General features: G+C 62.2%; 1 protein-coding gene across 1 annotated transcript; it reads left to right on the plus strand.

The window, feature by feature from the left end:
• Positions 1-12,052: 12,052 nt before the first annotated feature.
• LOC118259850 (nuclear receptor ROR-beta-like) lies at positions 12,053-23,363 on the plus strand. Its single transcript, XM_035569684.2, has 10 exons — positions 12,053-12,123; positions 19,022-19,107; positions 19,182-19,323; positions 19,637-20,050; positions 20,482-20,603; positions 20,809-20,941; positions 21,846-21,953; positions 22,282-22,392; positions 22,777-22,889; positions 23,041-23,363. Exons 1-10 carry the CDS (start codon positions 12,117-12,119, stop codon positions 23,200-23,202), a joined length of 1,398 nt encoding a protein of 465 aa, XP_035425577.1. The 5' UTR covers positions 12,053-12,116; the 3' UTR covers positions 23,203-23,363.
• Positions 23,364-24,013: the final 650 nt, after the last annotated feature.

Below are 24,013 nucleotides of genomic sequence, written 5' to 3' on the forward strand. Positions count from 1 at the left end.
TTTGGGGATCCGCGGGCACCGGGCTGGGGACCCCCGGTTATCAGTTTGGGGACCCCCCTGCCATCGGTTTGGGGACCTCCGGGCACCGGGCCGGGCACCATCGTGCTGGGCGTAGGTGTGCCCGCTATAGGGAAGGGCCCTGGGGCCACCCCATCGCCACCCCCTTGCTCTGGCTATGAGGGTTGTGGCACGGCCAGATCTATAGGGGAGGGGATCAGGGAAACTCTCTCGTAGGGGCTGGTAGCAGGGTGTCGGCTGGACCAGGTGATCTTGGAGGTCTTTTCCATCCCTAATGATTCGGTGATTCTGTGACGCAGTTGGACACAGGCTATAGGAGAAGGGACCAGGACCTCTGTGCCCTAAAGCTATAGGGGCTAGGGCATAGCTGATGGTGCCCCAGCTGTAGGGGGAGAGCTGGGAGTGGGGTGCCCGCTGCACATTTACATTGTTAACACAAAGTTAATTCAGAGATCATTTAGTCCCAAGCAGGCTGTGTCGCTGCCGCTTCACAGACAGAAAGGGATGTCGGGGTGCTCTGAGGCCCAGCATGATGCTGCAGAGCCACGCTTCCATTGCACAAGGAGGCACAGGCCATGGACCTGCCAGCCCCGGCAGCGGCTGCAATCAACCCCTCTGAGTTTGCCAGCCGCCACCTCCCAGGTTTTGTTCTGCTTCATCAGCAGGATGAAAAAGCAGCGGAGCAGGAGAGCTCTTCCCTTTGCAGGCACTGGGAAACGGTGGTAGAACTGCTCCGTAATGAGCTATGCAGAGCCGAGTTCTGGAGGTTTCCAGCTGGAAGGCAGGCTGTGCAGGCTGCAGATCATCCCTGCTGCTCTTCCCTGAACCTTTTTTTTTTTTTTTTTTTTCTGAAACTGTGCTTGGGTATTGTTACAACATCTCACTACAAGGCTGGTCCATCTGCGAGGTGGTACCCAAAGTGCAGCCTCCTCCCTAGCCATGCTCTTGTGTTTGTGACTTTGTGGGTGCCTCCTGCAAGTGACTGGACTTGGAAAAAGTGCCTGGCAGGGGGTTTGGGCAAGCAGTGAGGAGCAAAACCCCTGAGAAACCACCATTAAGGTCAGCTGCTGCCCAAAGGGCTGGTTGTCTTCCCTGTCCCAGGGACTACAAAAATGTTTGTGGGTTATCCCTAACCAGGGCACTGGCACAGTGTTACTGCATTTCTTCAGCTAACCAAAGCCAGGCTTTGCCCTGGGGATGCTCATGGGGCTCTGGGCATCCGGGACACCTTAAGGGACTGTTTCCTGCATATGTGGGTACAGTTTGATCTTTTTTTTTTTTTTTTTTTTTTTTTTTTAGGGGCTGAGTACGTCCTCAGCAGCTGGGGGACCTGGGGAGGAGGCCTCGGTAGAGGCAGAGCCCACGGCCAGGGCGTGCTGGCCACCAGGTGGCACCAGGCTCCCACGGAAAGGTGGGCACCCATGTACCGACGCAGCCCTCACCCTTGCACCCCCTCCATCTCCCCTCCTGCCTTCAACCAGCCCCCCAGCACCCTGCTTCCAGCCTGGGGTGGGAGCAGGGGCCCCAAGGAGGGTGTAGGGGCACCTAGACAGAGGGACAATGGCAGAGAGCACAGGGCCAAAGTGAACAGAGCTGTTACATATTTCCCCGTGATGCTATTTTCGTATTCAAGGCCGCGGGGGGCTCCTGGTTGACCCAGCCTGGACCTGTCCCCTCCCTGCCCCGCTCTCCTCTCGTCCCCTGACCCGCTGTGGTCACCGCTGTGGCACCAACAGCACGGGGACACGCTGCTGGAGCATCACCCCCTGCCTGGCACTGCTGCCGTCTCTGCCCGCTGTCGGGTGGCATCAGCCCCCTCCAAGGCCAGTCTCGGGGTTACCTAATGACTGCGCAGAGCACATAAATGTCACTCCACCTAAGGGAGCGAGGCATCCAGGGAGGGGAGGGCTGGGAGAGACGGGGTGGCTGAATCTAGGAGCAAAACAGTATCGATTTCTAGCCAATTATCACTGGTATCAAAGCAGCACAATTAAAGGACAAGGACAAATTTCCAATACCCAGCCTGCCTCTCTGAAGCCAGAAGCTCGGCTGCGCAGCACACATAAGCACGCACGCAAGCACTTACATCTGCACATGTACGTGCTTGTAGCACACGCATGTGCGTGCACGCGCACACACACACACACACGCTCTGCGCACGCATCCTCTGCTCGGCAGCATCTGCTGAGCTTGTTTTCCCAGCAGAGTTAATCTCCCCAGCCTGCTCCACTGCCTTGGCCTTTGGTGCTGCCAGGATGTGCCTCCATCTGGCTCCCGCTGAGCCTGGGGAGGGTGTGGGGCGCTGGGGACGGTGGCAAAGCCCTGCCCTGAGAGGAGCCAGGGCCGTGGGACTGTGCCCCTTTCTCATCCCCAGGCTGCTCTGTGCAGCTTTCTCCCTCCTCCTCCCCGCTGCCCACAGCTGGGTGCAGCCCTGCTGCACCCCGGGGCTCTCCCAGGCTGTCAGCTGAATGCTCGCCCTGCAGAGGTTTGGTTTCTCATCCCCTCGCAGGATGGTCATGGGGGTAACACAGCTCTGAATTATGTTGCTCTCATCTTGTTGGTGGCAGGCAGTGTTTGGGAGCACTGGAGATGCCTGCGGGGACCAGGCCATGGCTCAAAAAGCATGCAAGAGACCGGTGCAGCACCACGTACTGCACAGAATCCATACAGCGTGTGCTTGGAGACCTGCTGGGGATGCTGCGTGTTCCTTTCTGGCACTGCTGCTTCCCAAAGTGAGGAGCAGGACCCAAACCTTCGCCACCTGCCCCAGACACTGCCACCACCTCCTCCGCAGCCCCGCTGCCCAGGCTCTGATCTTGCACAGCTAACACATTGACCCAGAGCTGTGCTAGCCCCTCACTGCAACGTCCTGCGCTCCCTGCCAGCATGACACACATCTGGGGAAGAAGAAAGGTGTGGGGGGCGTACAAATCCTTTTAATAGGCTCAGTGGGTTAGAAACCCCCTTGCAATTACCACCTTCTCCTTGTCCGGTGCGTACAAAGGACTCGCCGGGGTGCCGGGCATGTTCCTGACAAACCCAGCGCAGCGGCAGGAGCTGGGAGGAAAGAGCAGACGCGGGAGCCCTTTCAGACTCTGCTATTTGGTTGCAAACTGCTTAATTTCCTGAACAGAATGATATTTTTGTTGTTGTTGTTGTTTTGATGGAAGGACGGCACTTTTTTGGCATGTTACAATCCCAGGGCTATTCATCCGTCGCCACAGCAACGAGCTCCATCAATGGCCATCCGAGATTGCGGATGATTAGAGACAACATGTAAAAGGTGGAAGATGCTGGGCACCTCGCAAACCTCATCTTCCCAAATGACTCGAATTATCCTCATTATTTCTCCCCGGCCAATTCTCTCCCCAGTCCACAGGACACATCGCCGTTATATAAACACGGGAAGAGCGGCGTTACGAGGGCCGGTGGAGGAGCAGGGAACGGTCTCTTCTGGTGGGGGCTGACCTGGAAAACTTGTGGCATGGGGAATGAGACCCAACAAGATGCTCAGGGAGCTGCGAGCAGCTTCTTGTGCCCAAGGTGGACATTGCTAGGGGCTATGCAGGAGCAAGGCTGCTCCCAGAGCATTACAGGGAGCCACAGCCCGCACTGCATCACCACTGCCTATTTTGGGGATAAAGCAGGGGGAAATGGGTCACCGGAGTCTGGAGCATCCCGGCAGAGGGGCTTCCCGCAGTAGTGGTGTCCGTGGGGCTGCCCCAAAGCGCGGCAGCCATGAAACTTTAATGCAGCCTGAAATATTCATGGAGCTTTCAACGCCGACACAGAAATCGCACTAAATGGCCTGAATATTTCATGGGTGGCTCCGCGTTGGGATGCCAGGGGGGGTTCCTCTGCAGGGGACACCAGGGGCCTGCCCACACCCCTGCACAGCCGTGGCAGGGCTGTGTCCCACGCTGGCACTTGGCACCTCCCTTGGGTGGCAGGAGGGTGCCTGGCACCCACACGTGGGGGGTGCAGCCCGGACACGCTTCGCCCTCCCCAAAGAATCTTTCACAACCTCCCCATCCCAACACTGGTGGGTGCAGCTGGCCCTGACCCCACATGGGGACATGTGGTGGCCCGGGAGGTGACCGCAGGTGAAGCCGGGGGGGTGGCTGGGATCCAGGTCAGATCTCCATCGCCTCTGGGAGCCTGGGAGCTCCCAGCCCATGTCACCTGATACCTGCTCCCAACCGCATCGCTCGGGTCGCCCGAGGTCCCCAAACCCGCAGCCACGGGGGGCAGCGAGGACACGGGGCTCTGGCTGTCATGGGAGGACGGGGCACGGGTGGGATCCCGATCCCTATGCAGGGACAGCTGCCGAGCGCCGAGCACGCTGCAGGGCAAGGCAGGAGCCGCGTCCTCCTGCTCTGACCCCCTCTCTGGAAGGCTGCTGGGGCCCGAAGGCTGCTGTCACCTCCAGGGGCACGAGGGACACCTTGGGGGCAGGGGCTGAGGGGGGCATTCCTGCTCCCAGAGAGTGGATCCTGCACTGCGCGTCCACCCCATGGGCTGCGGACCCAGGTGCTGCTGCAGCGCTGCCACCGCCATCCCCCCACCATGGTGTCACATTGGATGTGAGAGGCTGACACCTCCGGGCTGTGGCACCCGTGACATTGTGGGCACGTCCGCAGCCGATCGATCCCCGCCACATCCTGGAGCCCCCTGCTCAGGGAGCAGCACCCAGTCAGAACCCCCGGCCGGGACGCTCACCCTGAGCCCCCGCTGTGCTCCCTATTTTGGGTGACATCGGCTCGCTGAGGGCACCCCTTTGGCACTGCAGTCCCCTACGTCCCCATCCCGTGTTTAGGGCTTGATGGTGCAGGCCAGCACCCGGTGCCTGCCTTCATCCCGCGTCCTCGGAGGAGGAGGATGGGGACGCACTTGCGAGGGCAGAGCCGAGTGACGGGGACGGAGAGGATGCTAGCCCTGCAGTGCGGGGTGGGAGAAGGAGTTAATTCCTACACCGAAAAGCTCTTTGCCGGCATCTCATCTCTAATGGAAGAGTCATGTCGGATTAGCGGGCAGCGGGCGAGGCGCCGCACGAGCGCCCTGCTTGCCGCAGCCAGCGTGGGGAGAGGCCGGGGAAGCCATGCGGAATGGCAGATCTGGGCCACTGTGCCAGCGCCGGCGGGGCCGTGCCACGCCGGGGACCTCCCGCTCCTCCTGTCCCCCCCGGCTGGCTGCAAGGGTGTGGGGCTTGGGCGAGCTTTTGTTCCCCATTTCGCTCCCGGGTTTGGCTGCTGCTGCCTCCCATCCTTCTGCAGCACCCATCCTTCTGCAGCATCCATCCTTTCCTGGCACCCATCCTTCCACAACACCCATCCTGCAGCACCTATCCTTCCCCAGCACCCGTCCTTCTGCTGCACCCATCCATCCCCGGCACACCGACTTGCAGTGTCCCCGCAGAGACCAAGGCTGGTTTTCCTCTCTTCCTTCCAGCCTGAACAAAAACGGGGTTCATAGGAAAGGAAACCCCAAGCCCTGGCGGCCCCGGGGGCCGTCTCCGCATCTCTCTCCGCAGTTCGGCATGCCGCTCGCCGCTGCAATCCAATAGCAGTGCCCGGGTGGCAGAGAGTGGGTCAGGCACATTGGACACCATGTGCTTCGCCTCCCCGTTCACACTCCTTATCGCAGCCCTGACGGTAAATAAATCGGCCGGTCTCCCCAGCAACCTGCGCCGTGCCGGGAGCGGAGTCCAAGGCGAGCGCAGCCAGCCGGGACCAAACGGATGAGCAGGGACAATCGTGGGGCAAAAACCCCGAGCCCTTTGGCACGGCGTGGGGGTCGGGCTCTGCACCACAGCCAGGAGTCCCCACGGCCGCCCCAGTGCCCACATCCCTCTGTCCGGCACCCACCACCGGGTCCCAGCAGGGCTGGAGGGGTTTGAGACCCATTTCTGGGTGTGAGGTGGCCTCTTCAAAGGGCGCTGCGTTCCCCAGAGCCGCTCGCTGGTTCAGGTAAAGACCGAGATGGGAAAACTCTGGAAAATTGCAATATTTCAAAACTGGTAAAAGCCCTCAATGAACTGCTTCGTGATGGGATGTTTTAATCAACCCAAGGGGGGGGGGAATGCTCCCCCAGCTGGGCTCCTTGGCAGGGCTGCACTCATGGGCCCTGCCTGCCTGGGGGATCTTTAGGGCGACTAGGAGCCCACACGGCTCTTCCCCCACTCCCTAGCAGAAGAAGCAATGTCTGAAAGCACCCCGGCACCCCTGACCCACTGACCCACAAAACCGAGCCCTCCCAGAGGGGCCGAGCGAGGGGCCGTGCCCCGATCCCCCCACTGAGCATCCCCCCCGTGGGCAGCCCCAGCGGTCAGCGGCCAGGCTGGCCCCCCCCCCGGCACCCCCTGCCCCACAAGACGAGCTGCTCAAAGCTCAGCCCTTTGTTTTGTGCTTTCATATTATTTAATTCTCCTCTCCTCACTTGCACTTCAGGGGCAGTGGCTAAGCCCTGGGCTTTGCTAAGCCGGGATCGTATTAAAAGAACAGAGAGGAAAAGAGTTTCTCGTGATAAGCTGCTTGCGGTAACGGAGATGGATTTAAGGAAACTGCTCCTGTAGCAATATTATTGCCGAAATGCGCCCAAAAAACGGGAAGCAGCCAGGGGATGTGGGCAGGGAGCGGGGACGGCCCCAGGCTCATCCTAAGCAGGGGGACCGGGATCAGCCCCAGTCCCCACCGGGGTTGGGACCGGGGCCGGGGGCTCGCCCGAGGCCGGGGCTGAGCCCGTTTGCTGGAGGCAGCGGGTGGCTCACCTGGGCTCCGGCGATATTAAGAGCTAAGTCCCCGGGCACGGCTTTTTCCAGAGCGGCAGCCAAAAAGGTGCTTATGGGGCCGAGGATGGAGGCTGCCAAGCCCTAATCAGAGGCGCTCAGCAGTGCAGTGTGCTAATACGCAACCTTTCACCTCTGGAGGCTGGGATTTAAACCACAGTAAAGGGGATGTGAGCACTGGAGATGTTTGGTACAAGAAGGTAAAAACCTTCCCTCCCCAAACTGCTGCTGGGACTGGCTGGGGGGGTGAAACATTGCAAACCGGGAGCTGCTGGCACTCCCTGGCTGGTTGGTGCTCAGCATCCCCCAAATCACCCCAAAACCATGCAGCAGGACCCCCAGATACACCCCCAGCCCTCCTTGGCAGGGAAAAGAAGGTGGAGGGGGCTGAAAATGAAACGAGCCCACGCTTTCCTCCCTGCCTTGCCCAGCTCTTTCGTTCTCCCTCTCTCCACATTAATGCGTTAACTTTGGCCAGGAGCTTTTCCCACTGACCTACTGATCTTTCCTATTTTGGTCCCTGGAATTAAGGGATTGCTGGGATTAACTCACGCTAAAGCCTCCCGATCGGCTCTGGTGCGGGACACGCGGGTACCAACATAGCAAGCGGCTCTGCTGTGGGGAGGAGAAAGCCCAAAGGTGGCCGATGCTGCAGGCAGTGCCCGTGCACGGCCACCCTCAGCCCCTCCAGCCCCTTTTCCTCCCATCCCTGGGTTTTCCCAGTTTTTTGTTTTTTTTTTTTTTTTTTCCTCCTCCGTTCCACCTGCAAACGGAGCTGCAGCAGCTCCGGAGCCTCTTCCCCCTGAACCAGCCGGTTCCCAGACGCAGCTCAGGCAGCCAGGAGGGAGCTCTTGGCCAAAAATTCTCCAGTTTAGGGCCGGTATGGAAATTCCCCCAAACACAGGCTGTCCGCCTTGGGGAACAGCCCGCCTCCCCTCGCTGCCTGTCCCCGATGCAGGGACCATGTCCCCGTGCGTGCCTCCCGTGGTGGCAGGTCCCCAGGTCCCTGCTCGCTTGCCGCAGCATCACGTGAAACCTGCAAATTTTGTGGCTGCTGCTCGGAAGTTCAAAAAGACAGAGGTGGGGGGGAGAACAGGAACAAAACTGCTTTGAAGGTATCTGGAGATTAACTCAAGGCCAAGACGGAGGCACGGAGAGTTTTACAGCAAAACCTCATTAACTGTGAGAGCAGGAGGGGGCTGGGGGGAGCAGGGAAATCTTCTAAGCGAGAGGAGAAATGTTTGATTCAGCAGAAACAAGTGGGAAAAAAAACCCCTCGCATCCCCCCCTCTCCTCTTTTATCTGTCTCGGGAGGATCGGGGCGGAATATGCAATCTGCCCCTTTTCTCTTTCCTGTTTATCTCCTAATTACGACGCTGGAGATTCGGCGGTGCCGGGTGGGGGCTGCGCTGCCCGAGCCGGGGGGCGAGAGCCCAGGGGGGGCACCCAGACACTGTGCCCCCTCCGGGGCCGGCAGGAGGAGCGGGGAGCAGCATCACTCCTGCCGCGAGCTGCATCGGGGCTCTGCGGGCTGGGCACAGCGTCCCACCGGGAGCAATGCTCCGATGCTCCGAGCGATGCCTGGGCGCGGGAAACATCACCCAGGGAGACCGGGGCCGGGAGGACCGGAGGCGATAACATCGGCGGCGGCGAGGGCTGCCGGGAGCCAGCGCCAGCTCCTCCGGAGTGAAAACAAAGTGGCACCGTGGCGGTCTCCCGGCACCTCGGCCCACTAACCTACTTTGGGCATCGCCGTGCCGTGGGGACGGGGATGGGGACAGGGACAGGGACCAGGAGGGGCTGCAGCATCCCAAGCCTCGGCCACGAGCTGCCGTGTCCCCAGCACGGGGACGTGCGGGGACGTGGCCTGGCCGAGCGGTGGGGTGAGCCCCTAACAAAGGCTCAGCGGGCACTAATTGCTCAGGGCCCTCCTTAGGGTGCAGGGTGAGGCCGGGCACCCCTTCCCTGGCCCACCGATGGCTCTGCCATCTAATTAGCCTCGTTATACTGTGTCGCCGCTGATTAAGGGCCAGGTAATTGCTCCGGTGTTGGATGTCCCTTATAGCCGCGCCAGTGCGGGTATTGCATAAGCTGCGGGCGTTACGTGAGCGGGTCAGGTCAGCCGGGGGGCTCCGGTTACACCCGGCCCCACTGCCCCCCTGCAGAGCCCCGGCCCCGGTTGGGCACGGGGATGGGGACAGGGACATCCCCCTCTTGGGATGCGGCAGGGACCTCGCTGCTGCCTCAGTTTCGCCCTTTGCCTGGCCCGCCCTTTGCCTGGCCCACACTTTGCCTGGCTGAGGTGGCCGGGTCCAGGGGACAGCCCCAGGCTCGGATCCCAGTGCAAAAGGGTCCCTGGGGGGGGACAAAGCGCTGCCCACCCCACAGCACCCAAGCGGCCCCCACCCCACCCCATGGACCCTGCCAGCCTTTGCATAATGAATGCTGCAGGGCAGTGACTCACGCCGCTTCGGCGGGGACACGTGCCCAGCACCGTGCAGGATCGGGCTGTCTATGGGGCTTGAAACTGAGTCACGGGAAGGCGAAGAGACCCGGCGGTACTGATGGTGGCCAGCACCATGCCAGGGCTGGGCGAGCTCGGGGCAGCCCCGACGTGGGGCTGTGCGCATGGGGCTGCTCCCCGAGGCCGGGGTGAGGGGCTGCAGGTGCAGGAGGGGCAATGCTCGCGGGCGGTCGGAGGGGTTCGCCCCTCGCTGGGTGCGGCGCAAGCGAGAGCAAACAGTGATTAAGGAGGGGTGGTGTAATCCCAAATTCCTGCTCACCTTCAGGCCAGCCAGGGTGGAAGGGGCAGATCCTGGTGGCGGAGCTGTGCGGGCAGCTGCCGCTTCGGGATGCTGCAGTTACCATCTCCGCATGCATGGGCTGCTCGAGCCGCCCACAAACAGGGCTTGGCATTGCACCAGGCCCGACTGCATGAAGAGGAAAGGTTTTTGGGGAGGTTCAGTGCCCTCCAGTGTCGCCAGGTGCAAAACAGTGCTGGGGTGAGGGGAGGGGGTAGTATCCCATTGGGAGCAAAATCACCCAGCGAGCCCAGCCGAGGCTTTGCCGAGACCAGGACTCGGTCATCTCGGGAATTAAATCCAGCCGAGTGCACAGGGCACCCATAGGACCCCTGTCCTGCACCATCGAGGGCCCCGGTCAGGATAAAATGGGTCCCATCCCAGTGCAGCTCCACACACACCCCAGGGGAGCAGCATCCCTCTGCCTGGCCGGGAGGGGCACAGCACAACATCTGCCCCCACCAGCGCCCGCCTGGCACAGAGGTCAGCGCCGTGCACGAAGGGTTAAGGAGCCGTGGGGCGCGAGGTGCAGGCGGCGTGCGTGGGTCTGGCGTTGCTCACTGCGAGGCGTGGTGCGGGCTTATGCAACCTCATAGTTTTGGGTTGCGCCGGGCACCTGGAGGATATTGTTGGTCTCGCTCTGGTGAGGTTCGGTGGCGACTGTCACAACAGCAGCAATCTCGGCGAGTGGCGAGCACCTGCCAAGAGGGGCAAGTGTGCCAGGACCAGACCCACGTGCTCTGGGCATTGCTCTGAGTCTCAGTTTCCCCATCTGTGAAATGGGGCTAATGACGGTGACCTCCGTTGCGCAGAACCTTTGACCTCCAGGGACGGTGGCAGCCTTGTGCTGGCACGGAGGAGACGCTGGCCGGGGTGGGATGTGCGGGGGGGGTGCTCACAGAGCCCGGCTGGAAGCGGAGGCTGCGAGCGCCAAGGCCGCCCGTCACCCCGCATCCCGTCCGCGTGCCCAGCCATGCGGAGCGCGGCGGGGAGGAGGGACGGAGCCGGGAGGAAGGAGTGAATCGGAGCGGCGAGAGCAGTGAACCCGCTCCCAATCGCCATCAGCACGATCACATCAGGCAGCTGCACTGGAGCGCAGCGGCAGCTCGGCCCCCACCCAGCTGCTTGCATCCCCCTCCCTGGCCACAGCCCCTCTACAAGGTGCCACCGCTGCCACCTGCCCTCACCGGTGCAGGGGACAAGAGCCAGGGGTGGCCTGGGAGGGTGCAGCGATGCCACGCGTGTGGCCACAGTGGTGGCTGCATCTGTGCCCACGGCTGATGTCACCTCCACACCCATGGCAGATGTCACCTCCATGCCCTTGTCATGGTGGGTGTCATCTCTGCACACAGCGGGTCCCCAGGCCAGTGCCACCACCCGAAGGACCCGGGTGTCCCTGGGCACTGCTGAGCACCGTGTCCCTTACACCCTGAGCCCTGCTCTGGCTGTGGCATGGACCGATCGCCTCCCGCCCTGGGATGTGGCACCCTGGGGACTCTGGTCACCTGGCACAAGAGTTGTGCTGCAAGCCCCATGCCAACACCTCTGACGCTGCACCACAACCACCTGGCCCAGAGCCGTCATCTCTTTGCATTTATTACAGCAGCACCTTGGAGCACCTCAAGGTCCTGGGCACAACCCTGACCCCAAAATCCTTGGCATGCACTGAAGCGGGAAGGAGGAGGAAGCACGGTGGGAATAGCTCACTGCCCCCAAAGGTTTTGCAGCTCTCCCAGCCAGGACGTCCCCTTGGACCATGGCATCTGCAGCATGGTGGCACGGGGACACTGAGGTGCCCGTGCTTTCTACATCACCCACAAAGGGACGCAGCAGCAGCACCCGATGCCCGCACCTGCTTCGGGGAGCCCGCCTGGAGGTGCGCGTCCCTGTGCCAAACGGGGCCGGGCAGGGAATGGTGCAAAGGGCCGCGGTGCAGTGACTCAGTGGGACACGCAGACGTCCTCGTGCCTGGGCGAGCCGGGCCAGGCACGGCCCTCCCATGGGCGGGCAGCACTGAGCACCCGGCGCGCAGCACCCGACATGCAGCACCCCACGTGCAGCAAGCACCTGATGTGCACGAACCAACGTGCAGCACCCGGCGTGCAATGCCCAGCGCGCAGTGCCCGACGTGCAGCCACCACCGTGCAGCACCCAATGTGCAGCACCCGATGCGCAGCACCCGGCGCGCAATGCCCAGCGTGCAGCGCCGAGCGCACGGCGGCGGGCCGAAGGAGGAGGAGGAGGAGGAGGAGGAGGAGGACGAGGAGGAGGAGGAGGAAGGGCAGGAGGTGGGGCTTGAAGTGAAACCGATTTGGGGGGGCGGTGCCGCGCGGGCTCGTCATGTGAACGGCCACATGCTCGGGCAGAAGTGGGTCAGCGGCGCCGCGGAGGGGCAGGTGCCAGAGCCTCCGGTGCCTCCCGGTGCCTCCGCGCTCTGCAGCCGCCGGCCCCGGCCCGGGACCCCTCGCCGCCCCATGCGCCCCCCGGCGCTCCCCTGAGCGCTGCCGGCCACGATGCGAGGTGAGCCCGGGGCTGGGAGGGGGGCGGCGGCAGCCCCGGGGGGGGGACGCGGGACGGCGGCAAAAGTTGGCCCCGGGAGGGAAGGGACCGGGGCGCCCCGCGTCTGCCCCGCCGGAGCGCAGCGGCGCGCAGGGGGCCGCCGGCGTTTGCCCCGTCGGGGGCACGGGGGGCACGGGGGTGAGGGCACCCGAGACCCTCCGGGGCCGCTCCCGCTGCTCCCCAGCTTCTCTCCTCGCCGGCGGTAAAATCCTTGTTTATTTCGCTTCGTTTCCCGACGCCGGCTCAGCCCCGTGCTTAAGCTTTTCCTCGCCCTAAAGCCCTTTAATCTCCCTGGCAAGATGTTCCCACCGGGGATCGGGTTAGTCCGGCCCCCCCCCCCCCCGCAGCCTGCTCTGGGTGCCCTCGTCCCGGCAGCGGCGTTCACCCCGCCTGCATCCACCGTCCCGCACAATTCCTCCTCCCGCCCAGTTCCTCCTCTCGCCCTTTCCTTTGCAAAGCTCGGAGGAGGAGGATGGAGGGGAGGAAGGCTCTGGCGGGATGGAGCCGGTGCCCGGGGAGGTGACGGTGACGCAGCGGTGGCCGGACCTGATGGGAGCGCAGCTGTGCCACGACACCCTTGGATAGGATTTTTTTATTTTCCCCTGGTTTTCCACAACCACTGGGACTTGTCTGAAGTTGCGCCGTGCGTGGATTTGTGTCTGCTGTCTTTGTGCCTGCGGGGATGCGCGTCTTCGAGCTCCTCAAATTATTTTTCCTCCCTCTGCGCTGTTGTGTAACGGAGCGCGTGGGGCTGGCGAGGACAGGGCGAGCCCCCCGCATCCCCTTCCTGCCCCGCCACATCCCGGGATTTCACCTTTATTAGCACGGAGGGAAGCATCAGCACCCGCCTAATTGATAACAGTGCCGGGCTCTTACGTAGCGCTTGCACAGCCAGCACCAGGCTTAATTAGCAGCTAGGTGAACTTTTCCTTTTTTTCCTTTTTCCCCCCCAATTACTGCGTGTTGGCACTAATTAAGGGCCAAACCCATGAAGTCAGTGCTTCCCCCATCAGGTGTTTTTCCCACATCCCTGTTGGGCACGGGGTCCCTGCCTCTCGCCAAAGCCCGCGTGCCGCATGGTGACGGTGCCTTGATTCAATCTCCATTTCCTTCCCCGAAGCCGTCTCTCTGCCCCTTTCCCCGGGGCTTACGGCAGCTCCTCGCCTCGGCCCTTCCCGCGCTGCGGCTGCGCCGGAGGCTTTGCCTTGTATAATCCTATAGGGTTTCCAGCTCTCCCGCTCGCTTGTTTTGCAAGTGGCATGGCTCGGAGCGTGCAGTGGCTCGGCAGCCTCTCCAACTTGTCCTAGTGACCTAGATCTGTCATTGGAAAATCAGCGAGGGCGGAGGAGGAGCCTCCCTGCCCACTCGGGCAGCGTGCGCGCGCTGGCATGGGCAAGGACGGCAGCACCTGATGGCCTCCCATGCGATGGCTGCGCCCGCGCCAGGCGGGATCACCCTGCCCTTCGCCATCCGAAAATAAGGCGGGTGGGGAAGGTGGCCGCTGGCAGCTCGTCATCCCACAGGGTGGGTTTTGGGATTCTCGGGCGCTGGTTGCCCCCGCAAGGTGCAGAAGAAGGACCCCGATGGGTTTGTGTTAGTGATGCTGCGGTGATAAATCCCTAGGATGGGGCCATGCCCTGTGGCTGTGTGGCACCAGCGAGTGCTTCATCCCAAAGGTTTTGTCCCCAAGAGCTGGCCAGGCCCCAAAGTGGCTCTTGGGCGTTGAAGCAAAACGGAGAGGTGGCGGGGATGGAGGCACCTGGGACCCTGGCACAGGGGTGGGCGAATCCCCAATAACCCCAGGGAGCAGCGGCAGTGGTGCCCAGAGGGAGAAAGTGCAGGGATGGAGCCGCTCGTCCCCGTGGCGGCGGGTGGCAGCGGGTTAACCCCGCGGCATCCCCACCTCCCCGCTGGGTTTAACTTTGGACTCGGCAGCAGCTATTTAAAGAGCTGCTAAGGTCTAAATCTTGCCCTGTTTATTGGATGCGCCAGCTCTCTCTGCCTTTATTTAGCCCCACGGAGATAAATCCCCCTCGATTTAGCTGCGGGGCTGTAGGGGGGGCTCCCCCACCCCAGCCTGGTTTCCCCCACCCAGGGCAGTGGCAGCATGGGTCCCACTCAGATGTGGGTCCTGCTCAGATGCAGCAATGCCACCGCCCGCGCCAGCCAAGGTGCAAAGTGCTGCGCCTGCAGGGTTGGGCTTGCAGCGGGGCCAGCACCGTGCCGGTGTTGGCGAGCCTGCCGGCTGTGCAGCCGCGGCGAAGGCACTGGGGTCGCCCCGAAGGCGGAGGAGCGCATCCGAACCCTGCTTTGCCCCCTCCCAGGACCTCCTGCCACCGAAAGTTTCCGCGAAATCTCTGCTAATCGGTTAAGAAACCTGTTCCCACCTCCAGCCTCGCAGCCGGCGCAGCGCCAGGGTTGCGTAACTTGAGTTTTCCTTATTGAGCCGGATCAGTCGGCCGCGCGGTGACGGTGGCGGTGACCCCGCGGCCCGGAGCCCACACTTTGCTCAGCGTGATGGGGCCGTGCCGGGTGGGAGCTCTGAACCGCCCCAGCACATTTGGGGTCAACCACAGCATAGGGATGCCGATGGGCGAAATATTTGATTTCACTTCCTTTTGCTGGGATGCTGAAGGTGCTGGGTGCCGCAGCTTTGTTTACAAACAAAGCACCCGGCAGATCTGAACAGGTGATAATTCCCTGCATTTATTTTTTCCGACACTGCTGCCCAAGGCCGCCTTCACCTGATGCAATCAAGGCTAATTACCCAGGGAAGCTCAGCAGCATCCAGCGCTTGGCCCTGGGGGCAGCGCTGGGGTTGGAGGACAAACTGGGGACTGCGTTGGTCCAGGGGTCCCCCGTGTCCCCATGGAGGGAAGGAGCTGCTGCGTCCCCGTGCTCTCGGTGGGGATGGGGGGAGCTGTTAATTACCGCTCACTTCCCCTGCCCGGAGGTGCCCTGGCCGGCGCATCACATCGATCGCGGCAGCGGTATGGGGCACAGACCTACTTTCCCAGCAGGTTCGCTGGGTAATGAGCCCGGCGCTGCGGAGGCTGCGTGCCCCACACGCAGTGCTGGAAAACAAGGGGGGATCTGGGGCAGGGGCAGAGCCACCCCCAAAATGCCTGGAACCACTCCCCAGCCGTCAAGGGACACCCGTGCCCTGGTGGTGGGTTTGCTGCCATCGCTTCGTTTGGACCATTTGGGGAGGGCGGCCCCATGCTGTGAGTCGAAGGATGTGCTGGGCTCACCCTGGGTACCAGGGCATCTTCAGGCTCCTCTTGCGGGGGTTGCAAAGACCCCCCGAGTACCCCCCAAGGAGCCCTCGCCCCCCGGCCACAACCATCCCCCATTGGTCTGACTTGAGGGGGGGCAGCTCCAAAAAGCCTCCAGGTCTTGGTGCGGTGCTGAGCTTCTTGTGGTGCTCCCACCCCAGCAGGGAGAAAATAGAGGGGAGGGGAGGGATGGGGCCACCCGCGGCCGGGTCCTGCCGCATGCGCTGTGGGGCCCGCCTGGCTTTGGGGCGCGATGCTCACCCCAGGGCGGAGACGAGGGCGGGTGGTGCTGGCGCGGGGTGGAAGCTGAATCCTGCCCCGGGGAGGGCGGCTCCGGCTCTGCCGAAACCGCGGGAGCCGCCTGCCCAGGAGGGGACGTGGGTGATGCAGGGCCTCGGCCATGGGGACCGTGCACGGCGGCCGCTGCAGGGACGGGGAGGTGGCACCCACGGGGTGCTGCAGCTCGGTGCCACTTGGGTGGCAAATGGGTGCCACTGTGGGTGGCTCACGGTGTCACCCCCAAAGTCCCTGTGCGAAGTGGCAGCGGGTCACAGCCCACCGTGGGCACAAAGTGTCCACCTCGGTGCCACCCCGGTGCTGCCGCCGTCCCCAGCCCGCAGGAAGGGTTAATGGCCGCAGCGTTACACAAGCGCGGTATGGGAGCGGAAAGTGTGTCAGTGGGACAGGAGGACTCCAGCAGCGTGGGCTCGAGGGATGGATGCGGGGCCAATTGCCACCGCGTGGCCGAGCCCGATGGCCGGATGGTGGCACTTACATAAGGGACAGCTGGTGGCAGCGGGCCTGGAGTTGGGCAAGAAATATTTACAGTGGGAGGAGAGCAAATACCGCGGCTGGGACATTTTAATTGCCAGCTGGGAAATTTTCTTTTTAACCCTTTTTTGCTTTTTGGCCCCCTTTTAGTTTTGAGCCCACGCAGCCTGCTGTGTTGCTGCCTGGGGGGGGAAGTTTGCTCGCCCCCACCTGAATAAAACCCTCTGTAGCCCAGCCTGGGCGGTGCGTGCTTGGTGCCGGGGCTGGGGAGGAGGAGCTGGCATAGCCCTCGATGGGGAAACTGAGGCATGAAGGGGGGGGTGGGCGGGCTGTGGTGATTCAGCCAGGGGTTACAAACAGAACAGCAATTAAAAGCTGTTCTCGGATTTAATTGCCATCACGCCGGAGTTACGGCTGCATCTCCACGTCAGTTATTTGGGCCTAATGTCCCATTAGAGGGTCAGGTGCTCGCTGTGAGCACACAGGTGTAATTAGCAGGATGCCGTATTCCCAATTAGAGCCTGAAGAGGCTCGTCACGGCCATAATCGCTGGCGGTTTCTCCTTTAGGACCATTTGGAAAATTTGGGGTCAGGAGGTGACACTCAGCCTGGGGAGAGGCCGGAGCGCATCATCCCCTCTGCCTCATCCCACAAGCGCCAGGGCCGCCGTTCTCGGAGGCTGCATTTTTCAGTTTTGGTGTGCAGACAGGGCTCGGGGCCAGGGTTTAGCCGACACCATCCCACGAAAGGAGAGCATTTCTGCCAGCGGGGAGACGCTGGGGCTGTCAGCGAGGGCTTCTCCAAGCAGCACCCAGTGGCTGTGGGCACCTCGGGCTTGGCACCTCGGGCTCTGCCCCGCGGGCTCCAGGGCCACCCTGAGCCCGGTTGTCCCAGCGGGCACGCGGTGCCGAAATCGCTGGGGGCCGGGTATCGGCTGCGGGCGTGAGGGCGAGGCGAGACGGAGGATGCATCACCCGGGCGCTCCCAGCGGCTGCAATTAACCTTGCATAACGAACGCCGCTTCCTGCTGGGGGTGGCACCACCTCTGTCCGTCCCCCCCACCACGGTGGTGGCACCGCCTCTGCCCCCCGTGACGCTCTCGGGGTGTCGGGGCGGGACGGGGTCCCTGTGGTTTGCACATCGTGGCGTTGCAGGAGTGGAGGCCGTGGTGGTTTGTCGGGCACAGGTTGCAGCAAAAGATGGGAAATTTGGGGTTGTCCCGGTCACTGGAGGCCACCTGCATGGCGGTGGTGGCTGTGTGTCACCATCCCGGTGCTTCAGTCACAGGGGGTGATGCCATGGTGTTACGATAGGGTGCCAGGGGTTACAAAGGCAGTGCGAAGGTTGAGGGGTCTGGGACTGGATGCCCCACACCGCAGCTGCCTGCACATCATCACTTTTGGGAAAAGCCCTAAAATCACCCTGTGCCTTTGGGGCAGGATCTGACCAGAGCGCTCGACGTCAACGGACGGGGCCAGCACCAGCCCAGCTGCCCCGCTCTAGGGCGAAGGCTGCGCTGACCAAGCCCAGCCTCACCCAAGCCATTGAGAGAAACTGGGACATCGCTGGCCTCCGGGTCACTGGGTGAAGGAGGCAGCGGTCAGGAACACCAGCACCGGGGCTGTCACCCGCGGAGGCATGGCGCAGCGCGGGGATGAGCCCGATGCCACGCAGGAGGAGTGTGGGGACACAATCCTGCATGGACATGGGGGTGAGACCCCGCTGTGCCTCATCCCGGCCTCCAGCCCAGCGGTGGCCACATCAGCAGGCGAGCGGTGCTCCCGAAACCCCAGCACAAGCCCAGCAGGCACAAAGTCAGGCGGCGCCGCGGGGACGTAACCAGCCACGTGCAGCCCAGCACCGAAACACAGCCTCCCGCGGGCTGGAACGGGGTGGCTGTCAGGAGCCACCCCCAAAACGCAGCCCTCGATGAGAAATGGTGGCTCGGAGGGTTGGAGAGAGGCAGAAGGGAATTACCCACACTGGGGATTTGCACAGGCCCAGGAGATTTTAAATACCCATAATCTGGCCGCGGGGTTTATTTTGGCGCAGCGGTGGCTGCACAGCACCCTCGGGGGCGCAGGGGCCGGAGCGGGGATTAGAGGGTGCAGCGATGCCGGGAGGCACGTAGGAGCACTGGGGGGGCAGCGCCAGCCCGGATCTGGGGCAGCTGGAAAATGAGGAGGACGAAGCCTATTAGCAGCTCAGTGCCAGCGAAGCAGAAGCGGGGAGGGAAGCGGATTTATGGGGGGAAGGGGCCGGGACCTTGAGCCAGCGATTGCTATATTGGTCCTCGAGCTGCCAGGGAGGTCTGGGTGGGGGGTCAGGTCCTCTGCTTGGGCCGGACCCCTGGCAGGGGAGTGCCTGTGGCTGCGGGGATGGGGGTGCTCCCTGTGCCTGGGGTGTCCTTGGTGCTCCCTGCCCCCCCCAGTATGCACGCATTGGACAAGAAATAAGGGGAATGATCCCAAAACTGAGTTCAGGGAGGGCTGGTGTACAAGTACGCTGTGCTAGAAAAGCCAGAAAAGGCTTTTCTGCCCATCTCCTGTTGTTGGAGAGGATGGGGGACCCCATGGGAGTACCCATGCCCTGGGTGGGCCTATTTGGGGTTCTGTCCAAGATGTGAGCATCACTGCAGGCTCATCCAGGAAGGGGCAACCTGTTGTTGGGTCCGGCCCTCGGGTGGCACGGCTGTGCCTCAGTTTTCCCAGCAGCCACAGAGCTGTGGCCGTCGCAGAGGTGGGCGGTCTCCTTGGTTCAGCGGCCGCCGTCATTAACCCTGTGGTTTCCCCCCCCACTTTCCTCCGCCACAGCCCAAATCGAGGTGATCCCGTGCAAGATCTGCGGGGACAAGTCCTCAGGGATTCACTACGGCGTTATCACTTGCGAAGGCTGCAAGGTGAGCATGGCTCAGGCCGGGCGGGTGCTGCCGTCCCACCGGGCGTCTTCCCAACCCGTTCCCGTCCCTTGCAGGGTTTTTTTCGGCGCAGCCAGCAGAACAACGCCAGCTACTCCTGCTCGCGGCAGAGGAACTGCCTGATCGACCGCACCAACCGCAACCGCTGCCAGCACTGCCGCCTGCAGAAATGCCTGGCGCTGGGCATGTCCCGCGACGGTGAGTCGCGCCTGGGGCCGTCCCCACTCCTCGCGTGGAGGCTCGAGGCTGCCGAGGCTGGAGCTGCTTCCACCATGGGGCTGAAGGAGAGGGCATGTGGAAATGGGGAGCGATAAATGCTTTGGCATTTTCTAAGGGGAAAATTCCAACCTCTGCTGTTTGCTTTGAGCCTGGGTTGGTTTGGGGCAGGGGATGCATCCAGCGGGGCCCCTGTCCCAGTCGGGGCGTCTAAACGCCGCACTGTGAGCTGGGACCTGTCCTGCCCTGATGTGGTGACAGCACCCTTATGTGGTGGCATTTTCCTCCCCATCAGCGGTGAAGTTCGGCCGCATGTCCAAGAAGCAGCGGGACAGCCTCTACGCCGAGGTGCAGAAGCATCAGCAGAGCCAGGAGCAGAGCGGCGGTGCCAAGGATGAGCCCGAGCCCCTGAGCCGCGTCTACACCACCAGCGTGAGCAGCGGCCTCTCGGACCTGGACGACATCTCCACGCTGTCGGACGGGCTCCTCTTCGACTTCCCCCTCACCCCCGATGGCAGCAGCACCTACTACAACCTCGACCTCCTGGCCTCGGCGCAGCCCTCGCCCGACCAGTCCAGCCTGGACGTGGCCGAGGCCACACTCATCAAGCAGGAGTCCCTCTACGAGCTGATGCTGGAGCCGGCGCTCTTTGCGCACGGCGCGCTGGAAGGTGGCCAGCTGGCCACCAACATCTCCGTCCATGAGATCGGTGAGTGTTTGCCCAGCCCTGGCACGGCGCCGGGCACGCACGGAGCGTGCAGCCCCGGCGTGATGCTCAGCACGGCGTGCGCAGCACCGTGCTCAGCACCGCGCGGGCAGGACGCATCCAGCCTGGGGTGCAGCGCTGGGCACGCTCACAGCAAGAGGCAGACCCAGCCAGAGCAGCCCCGGGCGCTTCCTTCCTCGGGCTGAGCACTGGTGGAGCTTGGTGCAGCTGAGGTCGTGCAGAGCATCCCCTCCTCTGCCCCTCGGACACCCAATCTGTCCTCAAATCCTCATGCATGAGCCCCTCTCCCCCTTCAGCCCCAGCAGCCCCCGGGGGATGCCCAGGCTGGGCTGGGAGGGAACAGTGCCAGCACGCAGGGACAGCAGGGTTGGCGGTGTCCCCGCGGCTCACCACCCGCTGCCACCTCTTTGCAGACCAAATTGCCCAAAACGTGGTGAAGTCGCACCTGGAGACCTGCCAGTACACAGCGGAGGAGCTCAAGCACCTGGCGTGGGCGCTGTACTCCCCGGACGAAATCCGCGCCTTGCAGAGCAAGGTGAGCGCCGCGCCACGAGCGGGTCCTGTCCCAGGTGTCCTAGTGCCACCGCTGCCCATGGGTGGCACTGCACCGGGGAGCACCCCGGGGTCCCTTCCCTGCCCCGTGTGGTGGGGAGGTGGGAGGACAGGGGTCCGGGGTGGCGGTGGACCCAAAGTGACGGGGCGGCAGCGAGCCCTAAGGGATGTCCCCGCTGTGCCTGCAGAGCTGCGAGGCCATGTGGCAGCAGTGCTCGCTGCAGATCTCCAACGCCATCCAGTACGTGGTGGAGTTCGCCAAGCGCATCGACGGCTTCATGGAGCTCTGCCAGAACGACCAAATCATCCTCCTCAAAGCCGGTAAGAGCCGGGCACCCGGCCGTCCCTAGCGCCTCCCCCACGCGGCAGCTGCCGTGGCGAGGGCAGATCCCATCTCTTTTCTCAGCTGATGCTCTCCTCTTGTGCTCTTTCCTCCCGAGCATGCCTGAGCCCCCAGCCTCACTGCTCCGGTTGCCCTCGGGCTTGGCTCCGGCGGGTCAGCAGCATCCCTGTGCCAGGAGGGGTCTGCACGTGGCACCGGGTAGGGAGGCTCCCGGGAAGCCTCTGTGAGACGTGACCTCTTCCAGGAAAGCCCAAGACCTTTGGGAGGAGAGCATTGCAGAAATCAAAAATGGGATGGCTGGGCTTTTTTTTTTTGTGTGCGTGTGTGTGCTTTCTGCCAGTTTTTATAGGAGCACAGCAGTTCCTCCCCCGGGAAAAGGAGTACCAAACAAAATGAAGCAGGGAGAGAGAAAAGGAGAAGATTGGATTCTTCTCCCAGCAAGGGACCGGCAGGGTGCCATACCACAAGGCTCAGACCTGGCCATGCCCAACACATGGGAGTTTAACTCATTTCTTCATTTCTTCCTTCCATTTTTTTTCTTTTTATTTTGTTTTCACCCTCTTCTCTCTTGGTGCTCCACCATGACATCGATCAATCCCTGTTTCTGGCTGCTGAATGACTGGATAATATTTCCCTTTGGTGAAATATTGTGGTCACAATTGAAAACCAAAATAAAAAAATATGGGGAAAAAAAAACAAACAACAAACCAACAACCCAAACTGGATTTATTGGAATAACCATTGTGCTCTTGGAAATGAACAATCCGGACGTCAAACTTGCACTGGGGGCTTTTCTCTTTCTTTCATTTGGTCCTGGGATGATGGAACCCTCCCCTCCTCTCCCCTCCCCTCCCTCATCTGCTGTCTCTCTGCCTATGTCAGGTTGCCTCGAGGTGCTCCTGATCCGCATGATCCGTGCGTTCAACCCCTTAAACAACACAGTGCTCTTCGAGGGGAAGTTCGGTGGCATGCAAATGTTCAAGTCACTCGGTAAGAGCCGCTTTGCTGCCTCTTTTTCGGGGCTTTCCTCTCCTTTTGACGCCCAGACGGGGCTTGCCACCACGTGAAACTGGGACAAATCCCAGCAGGGCTCAGGAGCGAAGTGAGATGCCGTGGGGACAGGAGGGGATGAACCCCCCCTGCGTTTGCTTCTGGTGCTCACCGTGGCCAGTACCCGCTTTCCATCCCAGCCCAAAGCCCAGTGATGCAGGCGATCCTCCGCCCGGGGACAATCTCCTCTCCGAAAGCTTTCCAAAGGGTGGGATGAGAGAGGTCGGGGGCCATGCGGAGCCGTGACGCCCCCCTCTTCCCCTGTTAGGCTGCGACGATCTCATCGGTGCCGTCTTCGAGCTGGGGAGGACTCTGTGCCGCCTGCAGCTGTCGGACGAGGAGCTCGCCCTCTTCACAGCCGCTGTCCTGCTCTCCCCGGGTGCGTGGGGACGTGGGGGGGACGCCGCAGCCAGGACCAGCTGGGGGTTTCGTGCCAGAGCTGGGGAGAGCTGACCCTTAAATCCCAGTGCCGCTTCCTCGGTGGATGACTGGGGGAAAAAAAGGCATCTAAAAGTGATTAAATAAAATGACTGGGGGGGAAAAGAAAAGACATCTAAAAAGGCATCTGCCAGGCCAGGTCTCCTTGGTGGATGGCGGAGCTGCACCGCCTGTGCTGCGGGGGGCATGGGGAGGGGCTGTGGGGTTGTTCCACCATCCCCAAAGCCACCCCGAGGAGCAGGAAAGGCAGTGGAAAGAGCAAGAGGTGCCAGCGCCGTGCGGGGTGGGGACCGGCTCACGGCACTGACCCGGCCGTGTCCCGCAGATCGTCCCTGGCTGACGGAATCCAGGAAGGTGCAGAAGCTCCAGGACAAGATCTACGTGGCCCTGCAGCACGAGATCCAGAAGAAACACTCCGCCGAGGACAAGCTCTCAAAGGTAGTGGTGCCAACGGCACGGGGAGCCCCGCTGGGGCTGGCGAGCGGCCGTTTTCCGTGGGGATAACGCCCGGCCCCAAGGGAGGGGGAACAGCAGCATGCGGGTTGCTGGCTGGGAACCCCACGTTCACCGGCTCCTTCTTTCCCTGCAGATGGTTTCCAAGCTGCCCCTGATGAAGACCATTTGCAACCTGCACTTGGACAAGCTGGAATTCTTCCGTCTCCTGCACCCGGAGACGGCCATGAACTTCCCACCCCTCTACAAGGAGGTTTTCAACTCGGAGCTTCAGTACAGCGACCCGCGGGAGAGCTAAGGCTGGGAGCCACCAGCCGCCTCCTCGCTCCCCAAATCTGTGGATGAACTGAACTTCAGAGGTTTGGGGTGGTTTGTTTAAGTCAAGTAATCAAACCCAAGACAACCTGGGGGGGGCGGGGTATCTCCCCAGCTCCGTTTCCTTGCTGTGGATTGCAATAGCTCTTGAATGTAAAGCACCTTGAAGGAAAAGCAAACTGACTTTGCCATACTAATGAAATGAATGTGAAATCTCTGCTCGGGAGAGGAGATGCTCCTGTAAGTGGTAAGGCACCGACTCCTCCCTGTGGTGCACGGATCCGGGGGAGCGCACGCCACGCACACGCCGTTGTGCTCGTGGCACGGTCCCTCCCGCGGTTCCAGCTGCACTCTGTCACTGATATTATTTTTTTAATTATTTTTTTAATTTAATTTTATTTTTTTTTTAACCCAAACACAAGGCATGGGATGAAGAAGGGGCAATGCAGACTCATCGGGACAGGGGTGAGCCAGGCGGCTGGGGGCAGCAGCCAGCTCCCAGCTGGACCTGAGGAGAGGGAGCAGGCAGAGGCTTCTCTTTAGTCCTTCTCCCATGGGTGCAGCCTCAGGAGCTCAGCCCAGAAAGACCCAGCCATGGCTGGGGGGTTCAGCGCAGGATTTCGCTGCAGAGCAGGCTGCTTGGAGGGAAAGGAGGCCCAGTGCAGTGGGGGAGAAGCTTTGCAGGGTCTCCGTGCCCTCCATCGAGGTGTTTGCCCAAAGGCTGGGGCTGCATGGCCGGGCTGCCCCCTCCCCGGTCCGGATGGCTTTTCAGAGCAGATTTTCTCAAGCACCCG

This window comes from Cygnus atratus, chromosome 26 (assembly GCF_013377495.2).
Source record: "Cygnus atratus isolate AKBS03 ecotype Queensland, Australia chromosome 26, CAtr_DNAZoo_HiC_assembly, whole genome shotgun sequence".
In the NCBI taxonomy this organism is placed as follows: Eukaryota; Metazoa; Chordata; class Aves; order Anseriformes; family Anatidae; genus Cygnus; species Cygnus atratus.